The sequence below is a fragment of the Bombyx mori genome, chromosome 1 (assembly GCF_030269925.1).
Source record: "Bombyx mori chromosome 1, ASM3026992v2".
Classification (NCBI taxonomy): domain Eukaryota; kingdom Metazoa; phylum Arthropoda; class Insecta; order Lepidoptera; family Bombycidae; genus Bombyx; species Bombyx mori.
The window spans coordinates 4,823,583-4,846,510 of NC_085107.1; the positions used below are offsets into that span (position 1 = coordinate 4,823,583).

General features: G+C 34.0%; 1 protein-coding gene across 1 annotated transcript; it reads right to left on the bottom strand.

The window, feature by feature from the left end:
- Positions 1 to 3,469: 3,469 nt before the first annotated feature.
- On the bottom strand, positions 3,470 to 22,571 carry LOC101745741 (protein GPR107). The gene is made up of 12 exons (XM_004932833.5): positions 22,355 to 22,571; positions 19,095 to 19,202; positions 18,191 to 18,339; positions 17,553 to 17,617; positions 16,224 to 16,315; positions 15,748 to 15,852; positions 14,776 to 15,059; positions 14,341 to 14,458; positions 12,931 to 13,061; positions 11,699 to 11,840; positions 10,644 to 10,795; positions 3,470 to 9,237 (listed from the first exon to the last, which is right to left on the bottom strand). The coding sequence occupies exons 1-12, from the start codon at positions 22,439 to 22,441 to the stop codon at positions 9,126 to 9,128; spliced, it is 1,545 nt and encodes a 514-aa protein (XP_004932890.1). The 5' UTR covers positions 22,442 to 22,571; the 3' UTR covers positions 3,470 to 9,125.
- Between the last annotated feature and the right edge of the window lie 357 nt (positions 22,572 to 22,928).

Here is a 22,928-nt window from a genome sequence, read left to right on the forward strand (position 1 = left end):
TATCAGTTCTAAAGTCTCAGTATAGTTACAACGGCTGCCCTACCCTTCAAACCGAAACGCATTACTGCTTCACAGCAGGAACAGGCAGACCGGTGCTACCTACCCGCGCGGACTCACAACCGGTCTTTTTTTTTTTTTTAACGCTGGGTATCCATTTACCGATACCCGGTCGAGAGGTAACAGACCGGGTTATGTCGGACTCCGGCGCCTCCAGGGAAGAAGAGGGAGAAGAGGAAGGCCAAAGTCCTCCTCTTCTTCCAATTCCTACCGGGAGACTACGCCTTGAGGAAGGCGCGCGAGGCGCTGCGCGTCGCTAAACCACCAGTAATTACGTAAATTATAAATTTTGCGGGTTTGATTTTTATTACTCGATGTTATTCCTTTACCGTGGAAGTCAATCGTGAACATTTGTTAAGTACGTATTTTATTAGAAAAATTGGTACCCGCCTGCGGGATTCGAACACCGGTGCATCGCTCAACACGAATGCACCGGACGTCTTATCCTTCAGGCCACGACGACTTCATAAAAGGTCGAGGCTGTTCCATCCTTTACACAGAAACCTTGACTTCTTCGCGGCAGAAATAGTGTCGACTCAGGGTACGCAGGTACTGCATACTGAACACACTTGCCGTTAAGATGCATAATTAAGTACCTAAACGTTTCAAAATATTTATAAAACTATTATGTTAAAAAATAATAAGTAAAAGTCTCTCTATTTGTGCCGTGGAGCAGTCATGCGTTCTTGCAGCCGCTATACAATACAATTTAGACTTCGGCGTTTGTTGTCGCAAGACAGGTAGTGGCAGTGTTCAGTTTCTGGGCTCCGCACTGTTTAATTCCGCTAATATATTTGGGCTCATAGTTTGTTCGAAGCCAGCTGTTACAACTAAAACATTCTGCCGAATCCTACAACAACTAACATATTCTTCAGCAACATGAGGCAATGTAAATATAATTTTACGGTTACCATTCCTCGTTAACATCCTAGAGAGCTGCTTAGTATTCCGGTTTATAGCTGTTGGATATAATTGAATTTATACAAACATACACGGTGGTCGTTAGCCGGCGCCGCAATGTGAGATCGATAATATCTAGTGCCAGCTGCCACAAGCATGTGTAAGGTATCCACATATAATGTATTTTAAAATATAGTTGCTACCTTTAAAGAAGGTATAGTCTTTGACCTAATTGTGAATAAAATTTAGTACAATGTAGTAAAAAATTAAATAATTTACATAAAATTAGGTTTAAATGAAGTTTTTATTCAAGAAACATCTATATTCAATAAAAATCGATTAAACGTGTTACTGCCTTCTACGTAAAATCTGGGCCCGAGATTCTCTGTTTTTATAATATTAATTAAAAATGATCAAACAACAGCCTACTTAGTATTCAATATTAGGTATAATCCTTTTTTGTCTAAAACGAAATTACAAAGTTGCATTAAACAAGCATAAAATTAGAAGTTTAAGTTAAATTTATTCATTTTAAAAATAAGTAAATTTAGAAAATTATTAAGTTGAAGTCCTCTTGGCCTGGAATGATGAAACGTCCAGCGAACTCGTATGTAATGATGCGACTGTGACGGTGAATGGTGTTCAAATCCTGCAGACAGTTACAAATATTTGTAATGAAATATACGTACATATAAAAAAAATATTTTTACTGGTGGTAGGGCCTCTTGCGGGTCCGCGCGGGTGGGTACCACCACCCTGCCTATTTCTGCCCTTGAAGCAGTAATGCCTTTCGGTGTGAAGGGTGGGGCAGCCGTTATAACTATACTTGAGACCTTAAAACTTGTATCTCAAGGTGGGTGGCGCATTTACGTTGTGGATGTCTATGGGCTCCAGTAACCACTTAACACCAGGTGGGATGTGAGCTCGTCCACCCAACTAAGAAATAAATAAAAAAATGTTCGCGAATTATTTCAACGATGAAATAACTTCGTGTTATAAAATCAAATTAAAGAGTTGTGTTTCGATGTGCGTGGCCAGCATTCAATTGTCTGTGAGATCTATGAGATCTGGTAACCACTTAGCACCAGGCGAGCCGTGAGCTAAACAATGAAAGACTTTATAATTAATTTAACTGTACTTTTTCAAGACGTAAGTATATACCTACCTAAAAATACCGGGATTGCTTTAACGTAAATTTAAAGGGGTCAACTCAATTATGTCTTAAATTGTATACTTTGCATTTGCAAAAATCAGAGTAACCCTATTCTTACATTTGATTTCATTTCCTGGCGTTGAGCCAATCACTTACCTTCCAAATACAATTAAATTAGTCTTTTGTTTTAATGCTTTTATTGTTCGGTGATTCTGTAAGAAGAACAATCGTATTATGTTCAAATTTAAAGATTTTACGATTGCTTTTCATTCGGGGCTGTTCCAATAAATACAATTGCATTGATCTTCCGAGGAACCAGTGATATGCATGTAGATATAATGGGATTCAATGATTACTTTTGCTGCCTTTACCTTTTTTTTTTTTCTTTTTTTTTTCTACCTAAGCTGATAACTTTGAGAGGCTATTTCAGCGTAACCATAACTAGTAGGTGAGCTAACGGGGCTCAAGCCGGAGTGATGCTAACACTGACCCTAACAAGAGCGGTGCTTCGCAGAATCTACCACCGGATCGGAAACGCGACCCACTGAGAAGATCCGGCGAGAAACTCAGTGGGCTAATCATCACTGGTCTTTAGTAACGCAATGTATTTATGAAGAAAACTAAATTGACGCGAAACTACGAGACTACTAAAATTCATGCTTATTGGATAGATGCCTCTAAATTTACATTTTGTAGTACCGTTGATTTCTAGTCCTTCGCATAGTGCTCGTTCGATAATCGTTCCGTGAATAAACAGTGTTGTGCTAACTTTGTGTGGAATTCCATATCCAATGGACCATCCAACCTATTTCTACCACTGAGTAATGCGCGTGCTAGTTCGAAGGGCAGAACAATCATTTCTTCCACTTAGATTTCCGCCTCTAATAAACAGCCAACATTTCGGTACAATGTATGTCTATTATATCGGCTATCGATGTGCGCAACTCAATTTGTAATACCCGTATTTCATTCCTAGTTTTCCAAGATATAGCTTTATAGATAAAGTGCGTCACTCCCATAGACAAGTACCAAATTTTCTAATGAAATACGCACTGCATATAATCACGAATGAATTCCATGATAAATAATTTTGCCTAATTACTAGCGGTAGGGCGTCTTGTGAGACGGCCGGGTAGGGCGGTAGGTACACACTTCCTATTTCTGCCATGAAGCAATAAGGCTTTAAAGGTAGATCGGCCGTTGTACTATAGAACTAAGACTTAGAACTCATGTCTTAAGATATGTGACGGCATTTACGTTGTCCATGTCTATGAGCTCCGGTACCCAATCAGCACCAGATAAGCCGTGAGCTAATCCAATCTTAGCAATACAAATAAAATAAAAAGTAATGAAAACAACTTCAATTGGAATAGATTTTATTAAAACGCTATAAATATACGTAAACATTTGGTATTCTCACTTTCTAGCGGTAGGTACATCATTATTAGTAGTAATAGGTTTCTAAAAAAATTATGGTGTTGCGAGGACGTGCCTAGTGAATATAATAGTAAATATTAATTTTATTTTAAATATTTAATCTATTATTTGTTAATATAAATATCTATTATCGTTGTAAACACGTATTATTCCTGTTTAAATATTGCTTTGAGTTACGTAATCATATGATTCGTCTTGAATCTTTCGTTTCGAACGATGACACGATACCAATAAAAAAATAAATTTACAAGAAATAATTTTACGGATTGAACTAAACTCAAAAACCGATGCGTAAAATTACTTCAAAATAAAAAAAAGTACAATTTCAAATATGGATTGATCGCATCGCTTAGCATCCCCCGCGTCTGACGATTTGTTTTAAATCCTTGGCTTACAATGCGTTCACAGAGGTCGCTCACTACGCACGCGAATTAAAACGTTCACATTGAAGTTTCGCTTTACATGCTGAATGACGTAACCGATGAACCGAGGTCACCGTATCGAGTGCAGCACGCTTTCAGTAAACACAGATTTTTAATACCGCGATTCCCAAATGTACAAATCACAACCTGAATAACAATAAACAATTAAAACACAAGAATGCGGTTTTATTATTTAAAAAAAGAAAAAGAAATTCAAACTATTTTCGTATAACCTTTGGAAATTGAGTAACCTTTTTCGATTTGGAAACTTTTTTTTTTAAACTGCATCTTTATTGGTATTCAAATCGCCTTCAGGGTTACTCAATTAACAAAACGCCATACGTTTGTTTCTCCATTTTGATACAAAATCTTATATTTTTTAAACGTTTTATTATTAATACGCTAATTTTCGATATTTATGTAACAAAATATATTTCTATTAACTAGTAATAAATCTGTTTAATACTATTTCGCGAATTTTGATCTACTTGATTCGAAAAGTTAAGTGACAATATATTAAAAAAAAACGTTTGGAGATTATAACCTATGAAAACAGTATTACTATTTATTTAAATCTTATTACTATTATGAAAGGGAAAACAAGACTAAATACACAAATCTAATTACAAAAATCTAGCCGTAATTAATTTAATGTAACGAACTGCCATCCTGCCGTCTACGTATCGAGTGCAAAGCACTGACATATAAATTCTCAATAAGTAATCAAAAATATTTTATGGTACTTAATTTAAACTACCTACGTACGTAACATCTAAGTAAAGAAATAGCTTAGAGTAAGGAAGGAAGGAAAAGGAGTGTATTATTATTTATTTATTTTATATTACATTCTCAAGATCACATTTCATATATAACACGACAACGTCACATCAAGTACTTTTCTAAATCGTTCATTAAGTAAACTCGGGCAATCTCAAAGCCTCGTTCGTCTTTATAAGAAACCTTGCGGATTACTCTCAAAAACAAACAAAAAGAAAATTAATTGTCTTCGTTATTATTGATTCGTGAACATAAATACGACGATAGACTGAAAATAATTAAAGTTTCATTTTGTTGGTTGGTAGGATTATAAACGATTTTTTTATCAATTTCAATACTATTAGGATAATTTGAATGAACAATATGAGGAGATTAGTATACAGCGTTCGAAATTGTTTTTTCCTAACTATTCTAGTAACTTCGAAGGGTTATTCTAGATTCCCCCGCTAGCAGATGAGCTCACAGGGCTCAAACCTGACGACGTTGCTAACACGAACCCTAGCAAGAGCCGTGCTTCGCAGAATCTACCATCGGATCAACACTGTGGACTGTGTCTGAGGGTTAATTTACTCGAGCCCTTCGTCGCAAGCGACGGGTTCGACGAGAACGATGACCGGTGCTTGAAGTACCTAAAAGCACCGTTAGTGGATCGGGAGGATCCGAAATGACGTGTTCGAACAGTCTGAGGTGGTTGTGAACCGACTTCAATCGCAACTGAACTGTGTATATATTTAATATTCGAGCATACACGAAAGCACTCGTTTTACGTGGGCTATGGACAATTAGCACATTGTGTAAAACGAAACGCTGTATTGTTTCTGAAACGTTTCAATAAACGTTGTCGGTTTAGCTGATTTATTATTTGTTTTCGTACTTATTATTCATTGTCAATTACTAACCGACTATAAGAAGAAAACGTGACTAAAGTTTACTTTAATTTACAAAAAAAAAAAACTTGAATTCGAGTGTTGAGAAAGCTATTTGGTTTAAGCGACATTTAACTTTGCAATTAAATTATTTGTTTTAATTGAATTTCAATTAAGTTAACCCCATTAAAATAGCTGAATAAGTATTTTTGTTATGAAATTTGCGTATTGAATTGGTCGTTGTCATAACAGATTTTCGGACTACGACGTGAAATAACTTAGTAAACCCGAAATTGTTCCCTGAAGTTGTTGACAACATTAATTAAGGGACTGACCAACTTTACTGCCTAATTTATAATAACTTCTTGAAAAAGCTGGCAATAATGAGAAATTCGACTTGATTCGAAAAGAGATGTCTTGTTGTGGCACTTATTAACAAAAAGCCCATTAATATACAAGCTGTATTGAAATCATTCCCGTAAACTATGACCATTGGCGTTTGTTGTAGCGATTTCTAGCAGGCTAGAACTAAAAATCCGTGTGTATAATAAATAATATACATATTTCATTAATGCATTTTGCATTCCACGCAATCAACGAATTAATAATAATCAAAAAATGCTACGTTCTCGAGAGAGCGAGATAGAAAGACAGATGACGTCATCATTTAGTAGGCATGAAAAACGTTACTTTAATAAAAACAACATTTCAGATTTCGTTATTTTTTAGTTAAGTAACGACGTTTTTCAATCGAGCTCCAAGGTAATACAAGCTATCGTTTCGGTTTCGAGAAATATCTCGTTAAATCTTATACAGTAAAATTAAAAAGTCGTGGGTGGCCTAAAGGGTGACACCGCACGGGTAGGTACCAACGCCCTGCGTATTTCTGCCGTGAAGCAGTAATACGTTTCGGTTTGAAGGGTGGGGCAGCCGTTGTAACTATACCTACTGATACCTTAGAACTTATATCTCAAAATGGGTGGCACATTTACGTTGTAGATTTCTATGGGCTCCAGTAACTACTTAACACCAGGTGGTAACTTCTCGGGTTCCTTCAAAAAATCCACTGAAAAAGTCTCAGTAAACGACCGTCATTTTACTGAGATTATACTTCATCCATATATCATCTCATCTCATTTCATTTAATTTCATGCCAATTGATTAAGTTTCCTTCGTTTTTTATTATTCATATACCTACTGGAAATAATTAAAACGGCGAATTATAAAAATCTTATTACTTGACGATGGCTAATGCACAAACCGTGCTGGAGCCAAAAAATAAATAAGAAGACAGTGTTCGAGCAATCTGTTGCCATCTTATGATTAATTTATGGAACACCCTGTATCTGGCTTTGTTCTTCTAAAGCTAATGATATTTTTACTAAACGTTATTTACTCGGCGTGGGTCGCAGTATCAGCTCAACATTTAAAATTTTATCAACGAACAAAAAACTATCTCAAAACAGAGTTACTGTTACCACAAACACCTATCGTGAATCGAGTTTATGCTGTCAAGAAAACTGGACTAATTTGGCTTCCCCGAATCTTTAACTAAAAGCGCTTTTGAGCACATTTACTTAAGAAAAAAGTCTGTTTAATTATACAATAATGTCGAATCATACTTTTGAATTGTACCTCTTTTTATAAGTCCCTATTTCCGTCGACTTTATCTTAAAGTTTTCCTTCTAAAGGGCGCTATTAGCTTTCGTTTCAATTCAAAGTCTGTCTTTTGAATGTATTTTGGAACTGATTTTATTATACGATCATCACTACAATGTAGGTGACAGTTTTTTCCAAGTCCTTGTTCTTTACGAGAAAAAGGTCTTATTCGTCTTAGTTCAAGCTTCCATTCGCCGATATATAACATTTAATTTTTACCGTCCTCGTTAAAATAAATCTTAATTTCCATTTATTGGGTGTGCTGAGATATACGACAAAGCGAAGATCTTCCACCGAGCGGGTGATATTGCTCGGTAGACCGATGGTCCGAATGTTGTTGTTCGGAACTTGTATATATGCGCTTTATCTTGAAAATGTCGTAAGCGAGATTCAGGCATCTGTCAATTATCTTGCGTTGTATGATGGCTACCCGCCACAGGTGATTTCAACGATTTCGATTCGGAAAAGCGGACTCCGTATTCGATATTAGATACCATTGTCTCGTAGTCAGTTGCCTTTTGACATTGGCTGAATTATTTATATAGGGTTACCGCCCTATAAGATTTAAAGTAGTAAAAGCTTCGTTGTTTTTTTTGTAAGCTTTTTCATTATAATTCGTTTTCCTCATTATTTTGAAACTACACTACAACTTTTGGAGAACAACAACATTGTTTTAGATATTTTAATTATAATTCGTAGCAAAAATTGTTACTTGCGACCCTATTACGTATCGCGAAGAAAATTAATTCTTCTTGCCCTTGAATAGCAAGCACTACAACATAAAAAAAAAACTGAGCTACTATTTTTATATACTGAAAGTATAATACTGAATACAATTAACATAAATCAGATGTGAAGATTTAATTTAGGTAAACTGTACATAGCAAACTACAATGTAAATTCCCCAAAGTGTTCTTAAACTTAATATAATAATAGTGTTATTAATTGATTCAATCATATTTAATTGAATTGAAAAATAATATTTTCCTAATAGACTCTGAATTTCGAATCTAAGCGCCGGAAATGTCTTGTTTTTTTTTTAATGTATAACTCAGCTATTACTTAGAAACAAAAGATGAGTCAAGCTGGCCCTCGATGAAATATTTGAATTTGACTATATAATTCCTATTGAACTAGGTGTATTTAAAATACTTTTGTTATTGATTTCAACGTCATACGCCTAACGAACTGCCCGCTCTCTCCGTGAATAATACACAATTTAGTTATGTTGCAAAAATTAACAAATAAAAATATTACCCACCAGATATTATAACATTAAGTATCGAGTAAGATTCAAATCTTATATGAACACTGACAAGCCGCGCTCATAAGAATTACGCCGCACCATGGAAGCAGTATTGAATTTGGCCATCATCCGACCAATGTATCGGTTTGAAATTTAACACTAAACATACCATAACGGGTCAAATGACCCATTTTGAAATTTTGGATTGAAAATGCACGTATGATCTTATTGCTTTTGTACTGACTTCATGACTTTTTCTTACCGATTATCTATCTATCTATCTATCTATCAGCCCATGGACGTCCACTGCTGGACATAGGCCTCCCCCAAGCCTCGCCACAAAGACCGGTCCTGCGCTGCCTGCATCCAGCGGATCCCCGCGAACCTTAATAGGTCGTCGGCCCACCTTGTGGGAGGCCTACCCACGCTACTTACCGATTAATCTACAGTTATTATACAATTTTTTTGTTTTGTTTTGTTTATTTTGAGTAATATTTGTCGTGTAACGTTATCTAACCGCTATGGTACAAAAGGTACCAACCAGTAAGTGTTGGTATGATTAGTGTTAAATTAATAATAATAATAAAGTGTCTACTTATGAACTAGGCTTAATCAGAGTTGTAGTCAGCGTCCTGCATTAAAGGCTGGAGGTCTTCCCGTCTTCTCTCGCCCCGATTCGGTATTCGTGTCACGCCTTCCAGTATACCGATATCCGATAATCTAAATAAAACAAAATATATATTTAATTTTTTTCTTGATTACACTATTGTATAGCTATTTATTTATTATTTAGATTATTGTATGATCAGTTTACATTATCTCAACCATCAGAAGAATACGCAAAATAAGTAATATATTCACTAACAAACTATAATTATTTTTGGCTCATCACATCATTACCATGAAATTTATTGTTAATTATCTCCTTATTTAGTTTACACAGTCGTATACATGAAATAAAATAATAATAAAACGTTCATACATTACTTATAATGTTTTCAGTGACTTAGATATAGTAAGGATTCTAAGATAATGTAAGCCGGTCCCAATGTGAGATTATGTAAACCAAGCTTAAAGAAAATGCGGCACGGTTCTAATTTCGAATTGTTTTGATATTTATGACCTTAACTGGGTATGGGAACTCTATTGGGAATCTACGTACTTACAATCATGGTAAGAATTATTAAGATGACACAATGTTAAAGAGAAAACAATAAAGTCAGACCGCCACCTCTAATTGGTATCTTATAATTTGATTAACTTGTGCTCTCAAATGCAATTTTGATGTCTTGAATGCAGTTAACCCACCTTATAACACGGTATTATAGAACACGTTTCCATTCTAACACGAAAAGAAAAAGTCCCCAAAACCTTCTTTTAACATGGTATTTTTACAACAAGATAGCGAGATTTTTGTTTAAAATTATTTAGAAAATTACATTGTGCACTAAGAACACGCAATTTAAGGGAATAAATGAAATTTTACTGCTTATTATGTATAATTGGTAAAAACATATATCCAATCACAGTTGAGATGTTGCATTCAGAATAAATATTTTCCTTTTTGTACTGGCTTCTAATCTCATATAACACGGTTTCCCACAACACGAGACTTTATAGGAACGCATCTACCGTGTTATGGGAGGGTTACATGTATTTTAATTTGCAAAATGTAAATGCTTTTTTAAACGAGGCATTATCTCAAGACCGTCAGCGCGTCTGTTTGTTTTAAAGCAACATACATATTAATATTATTGAAGTGAAACTTCTAATGCGACTTCCAACAAGGTAGCGTTAAACGTTTAACGCTGCCATATTAGAAAGATACAGAGCGAGAATGAATGCGTGGCACTAGAACGTATGCGCGTAGTATACCTGTTACGGGCCAGCGCGAGCGTTAACGAGTAGCGTCCAATATTTTAATGACGTACTTAAAAAAAAAAAATTTTTTTCTATCTATAATTTAAAAAATATATAATATAAATGATGAAAATGTCGCATCTCTTATACACAGCATTCCCTATTACAAGAGCAATCTGATTTAACGATGAAAAATGAACATCGAAAAAGAAGTTTCACTTCATTCACGTGCACCGTTTTTTATTATTTGACAATTGGAAACGTACACTTCGGGTTTGACGTCATCGAAGTGGGTCGGCGTGAAGTACGGGTTAGCGGCCGCCGGCCTGAACTTGTAGCCTGTCATCAGGAAGAACACGAGTGTGGCCAGCTCGCGGAACATCTCGTCCATCCACGAGTATTGGAACCGCACTGTTTTCTGTTGATAAAAACGTTTGTATTTTACTATGACAGATTTTTGGAACGAAGTTCCTTATGGGACGATGCGGAGGGGTACCCTAACCGGGAAAAAACGTCCGTAACGTAAGATTTTTATTATTTATGTATAGTCTTAGTATGATGGCTATAGATTGTCTAATGTATAGTCTACGTGATAAGGTTATTATTATTATTCATATAAATAGCTGTTTCTTTGTATATTATAGCCCACTGAGTTTCTCGCCGGATCTTCTCAGTGGGTCGCGTTTCCGATCCGGTGGTAGATTCTGCGAAGCACGGCTCTTGCTAGGGTTCGTGTTAGCAACATCGTCAGGTTTGAGCCCCGTGAGCTCACCTACTAAAGTTAGGGTTACGCTGACATAGCCTCTCAAGGCTATCAGCATAGGTAGGAAAAAAAAAATGTATATTATTATTATTATTATATATTTTTTATAAATCATTGTGAATAAAATAAAGTTGATAACTTTGTAAAGTAGTTTATATTGTATTTTTATCAATAAAAATATAATAATAAAAAATGTATACCCGAATAATTATTTTCTTTATACCTCGAATAGAACTTAAAATTAATATTTTTATAATAAAGAACTTCGTTCCGGTGTCCCACGACACCACACATCTTTTTTTATTATTACTATCACTGTTCTCCTACCGATCGAGATTCGACAATCATTTCGCACCTCCAGACATAAATTTATTTTAACCATACTTTTGCTCTTATGTTTTGACAGTGGTATTTTTTGTGCTTGCACCTTGATTGGTGCTTGAAGATCTTAAAAGCACCGAGAGTGGATCTGGGTGATTCGTAGACATATTCTGGGCGACCGCGGCTTGGCCTTGCCCCGTTCGCTTGGGTCCGATATCACATTTAGTTAGCAAGTACCTTCAATATGAAGACCACAATCCTCGTAAAGTATATGTAACAGGCGACCATCACGTAGAAATGCTGGAATAGTTTCAGTTTGCGAAGATTGATGGCCGCTTTGCCGTCAGTCGTCGATGCGTCTTGTAAATGTCGTATCGACCTAAAACAAAACGTGACGAGTAAATTATAAATGATCATACTACAATCAACAGTATCTGGTTAATCCAAAAATAGCTCCGTGTTCCCGTAGACAAACGGAGCAGAGCCCCTCACGAAAAACAAATCTTAAATAATCCTACTCCTTATAGTATATAGCAGACTTTAAAGGCCAAATATTGTGACAACAAATAATAAAGGGTGCGTGTACTTATGTACGCGCGTAAGAAGTTATACTTTATTTTTATTAAATTTATTTCTTTTTTTTAATATTAAATAATTAATAATAAATATTTAACGTTAATAATTTAATAATATTTAGTATGAACTATATTAAATAATAATTTTGTCATTTATATTACTAAAAAATGAATGCTAATAACACTTTTTTTTACGAGTGTACATGCGCGAAAGTTTACCTGCGGCTATATTTAGACTCGCCAAGTTACGTCGGTCGTATTGTAATGAGCGATTTAGTGGGCAACTTCATTCTGTTAATTTCGTGTCACGGTGCGCACGCATCGTAAAATTTCACTCTCATCAATTTTTCATAACGCGCCTAAAGAAGTATAACGTATCAAATTGTTTTCATTCGTTTGCGTGGCCAACGTCGGCCAAACTTACGGGGAGCAATCCAAACGGACGCAAAATCGGGGGATAAGCTAGTTATTTATTATAATTCTATGTTTTTTTTATTGCCCTTGTAGGCAGACGAGCATACGGCCCACCTGATGGTGAGTGGTTACCGTCGCCCATGGACTTCAGCAATGCCAGGGGCAGAGCTAAGCCGCTGCCTACCGCTAATATTTGAACTAGCGGAACCGACAGACGCTGCACACACAAAATGAATGAAATGAATGAAATGAATACATACACACAAATTCATTCAAGTCGATCCGGTAGTAGCAGTATATATAAATAACCTAGACACTAACTGCAGTGCCATCTGCTGGGCTGATTTGTGAACCTAAGACATCCACGGCGCCAAGCAAACGCATATAAAAAATATAATTCAAATTGGTCCATCTTTTTAGGAGGAGTACAGTGACATACACACGTACAGTAGAATTATATATGTATAAAGATGAACTCACCAGACAACAGGGAAAACAATAGCGACGCAACAAACTAGCTCGACAACTATAAAGATATCGCGCCAGGCGTTGTGTTCGACTGCGCCTTCCTCGCTTTCCGCTAATATTATCTCTGCAACATTAGCTAGCACCTGAATCAACAAAATAAATATCATTATTTAGTGCGATATGCAGTAGCAAGATCTTTTCTTTATCAATAGTCAAGTGAATGTTATTGATGGAGAACTTAAAAACCGTCTCTGCATGCCTCCGTTGAAAAATATATCTGTCGAACCTCGTATATAGTATTTCGTCGACATACTTTCTTTGGCTCTTCCTTACATTTGTTTCATTTTCGGCAATTCTATCTATACGTATTTCAGCGCTTTTGGATTTTCATTTTTTTTTCTTGTTAATATACACGGTACGGACTCTCAATCGAAAATAAAATTTATTTCATAACTTAACTAGACAGAAGAGCGCAATAATAACTGTACTCCCATATATTTTACTCACAAAATTGTTCAAAATCGTTGTTTTTAACTATTTACCTCGAAAATATATATGCAATAATTTTAAATAATATAATTAAAATAAGGTTGATACCACATAAAATAGGAAACATCGACAGCTATTTTTTACTAACAGCCGATATATTGGCCAGATTAATTGTTTTAAAATACATCTTGTGTTATAATACTTCTATTATTAGCGTATATGTACGGTACGTGCTCATGGCGCATGCAGTAAACATTACCCTTGAAATATCGAAGTCTCAATTGGATTGGCACTGAACTGCTTTACCGGATTTATAAATATCTAGAATGATGGTAGTATAAGAACATAAGCATCCTATATGGTAGTAGTCGGTGGCGAAATATGTAGGTTCTTGTCTTAAAAATAATAGTTTAAGAAAACTAAAAAAACACGCTTTTATAGAAAATCCAACTAAAAAATAGAAAATAAATCTTAATAAATTTGAATTAAAAATGGTGTAAGAAAAAATGATTTTATTGTAAAAAAGCGTGGGGTGCATTTCAGGATATTATCAAAATAACCCTTCTACTCATACCTGTTCATAAAATATGTATAACTACTAATACCATGCACCCCACGCTTTTTTTTACAATAAATTTTTTTTTCTTAATTTTTTTTCTATTTTTTAGTTGAAATTTCTATAAAAGCGTTTTTCGTTAGTTTTTTTAAACGATTTATTTATTTTTCCTTTTTTAGTTGATTTAAATTTTTTCAATATTTTTTTAAATATTGTATTGTCATCGGTCCTTAATAAGTATACCAAATTTCGAGTTAATCTGACGTTTTGACGGGGGTCAAAATGCATGTTCAAAGATTCCGTTACAAACATACATACGTCTGACTCTAGTAAAAGCGTTTTAAAATACAATCTAGTCAAATTTAATTTTAACCTGCCTGCAATGGTATAACAATCATGAACAGTTTCTTATCGCGATCGGACAGTATATGCTTGATGAAATTCCATCCGGTGCCGACAAGAACTATAGTCACGAACAGAACTGCCCCTTTAAGCCTGCAAGTAAAAAAAAAACTATAATACAAAATGTTGTCTATGAAAATTTGTGTTTTAATTTTTTTATTGTGTAATAATGCAACCTAATCTGTACGAATTCCATTACGCATGTTGTCGACGTAAGGTGATTCAGACATCACATTTTACTGAAACTCACATGAATCAATCAAAAGAACCTTTAATGTTCACGATTGACTTCCACGGTTAAAGAATAGCATCGTGTAATAAAAATGAAACCCGCAAAATTATAATTTGCGTAATTAGTACTAGTACACTTAATTGATTGTAATTATGAAATAAACGTTGCGTTTACTTACAGATGGGTGATATAATACAATATCGCCCAGGCCGTCACGTGCTCGCCCCTTATCTGTATGAAGTGATAGTTTATCCCGTGGAAGGCAAGCGAGGCTGCCTTCAGATACACCAGGATGCACATTATTATGTGTATGCGGAACACGGTCTGTCTGCTCGTCTTCAGAATGTACGTCCACAATATAGCGCAGAACAAGAATATCGATGACGTCACTGCATATAATAGAGGCAGCGGGATCTCACCAGCGGACAGGTAGTTTCCTTCGTTGCTCTCGAAGATTTCAATCTGCAAATTATTTACTTGTTTAGGTGAGTTCTAAGAATCAATCCTCGATAGCACTCTTCGATGCAGTACTAAATTTATTGAACTGTATCATTGCAATAAATGAAATGAATAAATATGAATCTATACTAATAAATTTTAAGAGGAAAGGTTTGTTTGTTTTGTATTGAATAGGCTCCGAAACTACTGAACCGATTTGAAAAATTCTTTCACTGTTTGGAAGCTACACTATTCCCGAGTGACATAGGCTATAATCGTTTTTTTTTAAATTAGGTATTTTACTAAAACTCCAATAATGTAACTCAAGGTGTAAAAAAGTTAGGTACCTAAAATATTATTTACATCACGTGCTCTGCGAAAACTATTGATGATAGAATAAAATAATGTACTACGATTTTGTAGAACACATAATTATTTACAAAAAGTGTCACGACAGCATATTTCCAACTATTATATTTATGCCGCAATAGGTGGTCTTTTATTTAAAAAAATAAAACAACGTCGTTGAAATTTTTGTTAAAGACCCGAGCGGAGCCGGAGCGGGCCGCTATATAATATAAAATGAGTATATTATATAACTTTAAAATGTACTTTGTTATTTGTATTTTTATTATGTTCCTATACATACAAACTACATTTAGTCCTCATTTTTAGAAAATTTCCTTGAGAAAAATTTTAGATCATTACTCACTATTGCATTAACAGGTGTCGGGTTCCCTTCGCCTTTATAGGGACAGTTATTGAAGTACAAGTTGTACAGACCTTCTTCCTTCTTAGAGGTTATGTACAGAGCAAACTGTAACAAAAAAATGTAACGGATTAACAATTTACATACCTACATACTTTAAATAAAAATTTGTTCTTGATTAGGCAGCCCGATTCTGTCTATTGAAAACGTATTTTTGTGCATGTCTTAAAGTTTGGGCAGTTACGTTAGTTGAAGCCTGTGAACTCCAGTAACCAATTAACACCAAGCGGGCTAGAAAATCATCTACCCATCTAAGCAATAAAAAAAAAATTAATGAGTGTTTTGTAACTTACGCCAATAATTGAATTAAATATATTTTAAAGGTGAATTCAGACAGAGCACTAGTTGCATGTAAGGCAAAAGAAGTACCAAACTGACAGTGGATTTAGATTGATAATATAATACTGTTACATGCTCACACTTGTATTATAGTAGTCTATTTGATTTCTGGTTTCCCTTTGAATAGGTAGCAAATCATATGAACATTTTTCTTCTGCATCATTAGGGAAAACTGAAAAAAAAAATAAGGCAACACTGTATGTAATTGTTCAAACAATCATGTATCTATTCATAGAACTCTGAGAAGTGTCTCAGGACATATTTTAACAGTTTTGTCTGTTTGTTCATTAATTCGATTAGAAACTCGGGTCCGAGCTACTGTCGCGTCTACGGTGACAGAACCAAGCCTATCGATTGTTTTTTTTTATGTAACTAATGAAAGGTGTCTAGTACAATAAGTTATGTATATTTATTTTTATTAAATTTCGACGAAGAACTTGGCAAGCTTAATTATTAAAATTGCTATATCATATCTGGTAATATTTACTTATTAATATTATGTTAAAGTAACATATCATTTAAAACTGGGGCACCTTTGAAACAATATAAAGCTTAATTGAAGTGAAACTTCTTTATCGGCGTTGGAAAAAAATTTACCGTCACATTTTTCGGTTACGCGTCACATTTTTCCGTTACGCGCCATCTGTTTTGTATTCATGTCTATGATAATAAAATCCTTTTGTTTAAACTTTATCTAATTTAACTTTTTTGTATTCATGTCTATGATAATAAAATCCTTTTGTTTAAACTTTATCTAATTTAACTTTATTTAACCAATTTCTAGAAAGTTGCATGTAGATCATTTTTCGAAAAATAAGGCCATAAAGAAGTTTCACTTCTTACGTGTGTACACTAGTACACGCACACATTTTTTTTAAATCATTTACTTGTCATTACTCTAAAGATATTTATTTGAAAAAATAGTTTTTTTTATAACACATATGATCGGGCGCAGGTATTTTCTATTACACTGTGCACCATAATAATATAAGATTCAGCATTAGGCAGTCAAACATTATTACACAATTCCGTGCTTTTTTTTTGGCATATTATTTATTCATACCAAGAAAGATTAAAACACAAATAAATAAGTAATCCTTAGTACGTGGCCCAAGACCCTATCCTTTAAGCCATCCGTTCCGTCGTTAATTTTAAATATTCTAATCAGGATAATTGGACAATTTCAATAAATTATTATATTGTTATTAGTCCTTAATAAAATTGAAACTTCTTCAATTCAATTCGACGCTTAAAGTAAGTGAAAATCACGTTAAAATATACTGTTACATACCTAACTAATGTATTAAAAAGTTCAGAGCTACAGACTGTGAACACGCCTGAGTATTCACTCTATTAAAATATGATTGATATTAGCATTGAATTTGTGATTGGATTTATCGAAGGCATACCTCTTGGAATGACGCTTTTGTTTCTATATATATGCTGGCTTGCCGCTCGGCATGTAACGTTTAACCTTAAAAACAAAATAAATATTATTATTTGAATTACCTTATAAATGTATGATATTATTATAATATCTTTATCACGAAAATGAATATATGTTAAAAAGTGTCCGTACTTAACACAAACAAAATCTACAAGTATTATTTTACTTGGATACCTACCTTAGAAAGACAATTGACAAAATGTGAAAAAAGACTGTCTTTATATATAATACATAATACTATAATTCAAATGTGTAATATTATGTTTAGATAACGACTAGAGATGCGGATGTCGATGAGAAACAGTAACCACTTATCGTCCATGAAGTTGTTTGTCTTTGAAGGATCGTTAAATACATTTTTTTGCGTCCATTTTATTGAAGTGAAACTTCCTTATCGGCATTGGAAAAAAATTTACCGTCACGTTTTTCGGTTACGCGTCACATTTTTCCGTTACGCGCCATCTTTTTCTTGCCCCTACCACGGTTGGTTCAGACGAAGAGTACTTTCACTTTCTCCAACGGAGTAGGGATAGCATTAATGTTTCACTTCTTACGTGTGTACACTAGTACACGCACACATTTTTTTACATTGAAGTTTACCTTAAGTTTTCGAAATCCATTTTAAGGAAAACTATGGCTGGGTGTTGTGGAGTAATTACATTTTCTTTCAGAAAACATGAATTGGAATTTCCTTGAGCTAAATACGGACTAATCGCGTCATTTATTGTTCGGTCCAATGTGAAGCCGTACTGTAAGAAAATTTTGTATTTACATTAAATTATATACTTGAATACTTTAATTTAAAAGTTTATTGAAAAAACACTTGTTAAATACGTTGTAACCATTTACGTAAATTAATTGTATTAATTTAACCTAATTTATTAATTTATAAGCTATGTTTATATAAAGCCTGCAGTGAAACTGCATAAGTAGTTTTGCTGGGCTTGGTTTAAATGAAAGTGTAACTTTTTACGAATAAATATATTGCATACATACATACATACATACATACATACATACATACACGAAAACATTTTCCTATCATCCCACTCAAGATGGGATCCATATATCAGTATTCATTGTAAAATAGAGGAAACAGTAATTGTACTGGTAACGAAACCCTCAATAGATTTCAGCACTAAGAAAGTACTGGAGCTTTTGTTCCAGCGGCATAAGATAAAATAAGCTTGAGAGAACTGTTCCCTTAGAAGTATGGAAAGTCAAAACTGACAGCCAAAAGTTTATAATATACACTGACTTCCACATTAACTATTAGTCTGACTTCATGTATATACAGTTATCCATTTTTATTACACAAAATAGAAGAAATATGAACTCTCTAAACATACTATTTTCATTTTAGTACTTAATATACTTTAAATGGCAATATATAGTTAATTTTATCATCTCAATAGATAAATTAAAACTAATCTATGGAAGTATATTCTATGGAACTTATTTTGAAACTTAATTTACACTCTAAACAATTGAAACTGTTCTTTACCTCCCCGAAAGGTCCTGAAGGCATCATAAAGTTAACTAAATTGACTTCTAGGATACCACGCTCAAGGAATCCGAAAGTCGTGATGTCCACATACTTCCGTTGATCATCCTGAGAACAAAAAAAATATTTTTAAGGAAGATCATTTGTAAGGTGATATTATTTCTTGACGGAAATGATTACATTTAATGCTGTCTTTTAAGTCTTTGACTTGCACAATTTTTTTTTTATTGCTTAGATGCGTGGACGAGCTCACAGCTCACAGCCCACCTGATATTAAGTGGTTACTGGAGCCCATAGACATCTACAACGTAAATGCGCCACCCACCTTGAGATATAAGTTCTAAGATCTTAGTATAGTTACAACGGCTGCCCCACCCATCAAACTGAAACGCATTACTGCTTCACGGCAGAAATAGGCGGGGCGGTGGTACCTACCCGTGCGGAGGTATTCACAAGAGGTCCTACCACCAGTAAAAGTTTAATGCATTAACAATTTGTAAAGCAACCTATTTAAATGAAGTTGATATGAAATGAAATTGTACTTAAATAAATGGTTAAAAATACATTTTATCAAAAGACTCAAGCGCTAAGGTTCCGCTTCAGTCCACATTAATAGTACTGTGGCCAGAACCTTTGACCAACAAAAACTGTAGCAGTTGTGAAAGCCCTCAATATATAGAAAGTCACAGTGGAATGTATAAATGTAGCAGGATAGTAATCCCATCCTGTGCATACTTAACTTGGCCTATCAGTGCTATTATATTATAATATTGTATAATTACAATTTGGCAAGTAAAATGGGTAAAAACACTGTGGATACAGAAATTTTATGGGTTGCAATACTTTGAGGGAGTCAGTATCATATATCCATATCTTACAGTTCATTTAATATAAAAGTGAGGAATTTTGGCTTCCATTGTATTTAATCCAATCCAATCCTAAATCTAATATATAAAATTCTCGTGTCACAATGTTCGTTCCCATACTCCTCCGAAACCGCTTGACCGATTCTCATGAATTTTTTTATGCATATTCAGTAAGCCTGAGAATCGGCTACTATCTATTTTTCATACCCCTAAGTGATTAGGGTTGTCCAGCCCTAACTTTTTTTTTTTATTTGGACATTTTTTTTGTTATATTGAGGTATTATGTGGTTGAATGAGGTTTTGTTATTTTTATTATATATTCCCTCATCGTTCACAGAACTACATACCTCTTTCACTCATTTACCACATCCTTACACACTTACAATAAATTAGTTTTAATTTCTACACTAGAAATTCCCTAGAAATCTTATATACGGCAAAACAATGTTTGCCGGGTCAGCTAGTAATTTATATGATTGACTTAAAATTTGCAGTAGTTGGTACATCATATAGTAACTTCAACATTAAATATAACACACGGTATTTTACAAAATGGTGTTTCACTTATACTTCGCAAGTCACAGCAATAGCATGGCTGTTTCATATTGATGATCTATTTTACGAGAACTGTAAAATACATTTGAAGTTCGCTTGAGCATTTTTAGCAAAAATACAGCATGCACATACAAATTTTAAGATATGGAAGTTCTGGGTGGAAATGATTATATATATTAGAAAAGTAAAAATTATTTTTAGATTTATTATTTAAGTTGTATAAACTTAAATAAATTAAAAGAGCTGGACTGATTTGAATGACATTTCCCATTATGAGATAATATATCATGCTTAACACGTTGACTGCCATGGTTAAGTGCCCTACTTGGCACACTGGAATAATCATATCAATTTCTGTGTTCAATCTTCTTACTAAGGCACTGGAATATATAGTAGACTTATGAAAGACGAATCCGAAGATACTGAGAATGAAACTATTTCTAAGAGACCAAAAAGTTTAAAACATCAATTAAAAACAAAAGTATCCAAAATTAGGCAATCCAGGCACTCAGTAAGAGAAATCAACATAATTACTTCAATTTGCCACATATGGCACCCCAATGACCTACATGGCAGTCAACGTGTTAATGATGCTGTGGTGGGTAGCCATCACACAACACAAGGCATTTGACAGTTGCCTGAATCGCACGATGTTTTAGACGAGATAAGCTTGCATATATACAAGTTCTGAACAACAACATTCAGAGTGCCAGTCTACCAAACAATATCACCCGCCCAGTGGAAGATCTTTCCTTTCTCCTAACAAACTGATGACCCCGATGTGATTTGAACAGGCAACCTTCTGAAATGCTGAATATCTTGTCTTGTATGTTGGGTACCCACCACAATGCAAACTGATGAAAGTGTATCTTGATTATATGTACCAATGAATGGAGCAATGTAATGTAACACAGAAGTTCAAGTGAAAGCAAGCAAATAAAAGTTCGAAAAGTTTACTGTGAAAGTGATTCTATATATTAGTACTGATAAGTTTTCAATTTTATAGCTTGTTAGTGTATTTATGTGTAGTTTGTGTCAAAAACCATTAACTAAAAATGAAACGAAGATCAAAGTTATGTTTGGAAACAAAAATGGAAATATTTAGGTCATTAAGAGATGTCACTTTTTCCCATTAATAAAACCACAATATTAAGAATATATATATATGTTTAACAGACAGGTTTTATAAGATGCTTTACTTAAATAAATAACCGTAAATAGCCTGTATTAGAAATTTATTTTGTTTTACAAGGTTTTTCATAAAAATATCAGATTTTATTTTACAAGGTTTGGATGGGTACTTATTATCAATGTAAAGAGGGGATAGGTGCAAAGAAACATATCACAATGAAACTGTCACAATTGGATAGCTTGTCATTGTCCTACAATATGGTAGGTTGGTTGGTTGATTGGTTGGTTGTTTGTTTATAAGGAAAATGATTTACTGAAATATTGTTGTAAAATTTCCCAAAAAAGAAACTGCTGATCAAATCACAAGAAAACCTACAGAGTACAGCCTCAGTCATTTCAGGACATTAAAATATAAGAGAAGATAAATAAAAATATAACATTCTATTTAGGTTGTTTTTAGACATTTATACTTTAAAAAAATGTTTTTCAAGTTAATCAAAACATTTTTAACATTTAGATATCACCAAGATGTATTTTGTACTAAGTTTTAGCAACGCACACAACCTGACGTCCTTTTTAGCTAAAGATTAGAAAAAAGGTGGGAAAACTCCATATGGTTCTTTTAAAAAGTAAAAGCAATTAAGTTACACATTTTTGTGTGATTTGTCAAAAATATTAAAACTGTAAGCATTTCAGTAATATCCTTACCGTAAGAAGCAGTTTGTGTATTCTGCATGAAACTGAAGCCACAACCATCAGGATGTACAGGAAAGTTGTTTTCATTACGCGAAACATGTTTCATTTCTAAAATATAAATAGCGCACAACGAAATTATTTACGCAAATTTGATAAAAAATAAGAAAATCTTAATTTTGACTTCTGGTATTATGTATTTTAACTACAGATTACAGACCATTCAGTGCAATAGGCATACACATAGATTAGGTACAGGAAAATGGGGTGATTAGGGACAAATTCCAACTTGATGGACAATTTTAAGGTACTTGTTGATGTTTAAAATGGCATATCATGATCAAAATGATTGAGTCTTGGGGGTATCTTTGTTATCCAATTTAAAGCTATGCAATTACCATTCTAGTTTAAGCAAAAAAAAAAACAAAAATAGGTGCTATCCCTATTTACCCAAAAATTGTGGTTATTGGGGACAAAATTAGTGTTAATAGAGAAATTTGCTAGGGCTGCCACACCTTGGTTTTAATTAATTAATTAATTTAGTTGCACTAACAAAGTGATCATCAATAAAAATATTGAAAAACTGACA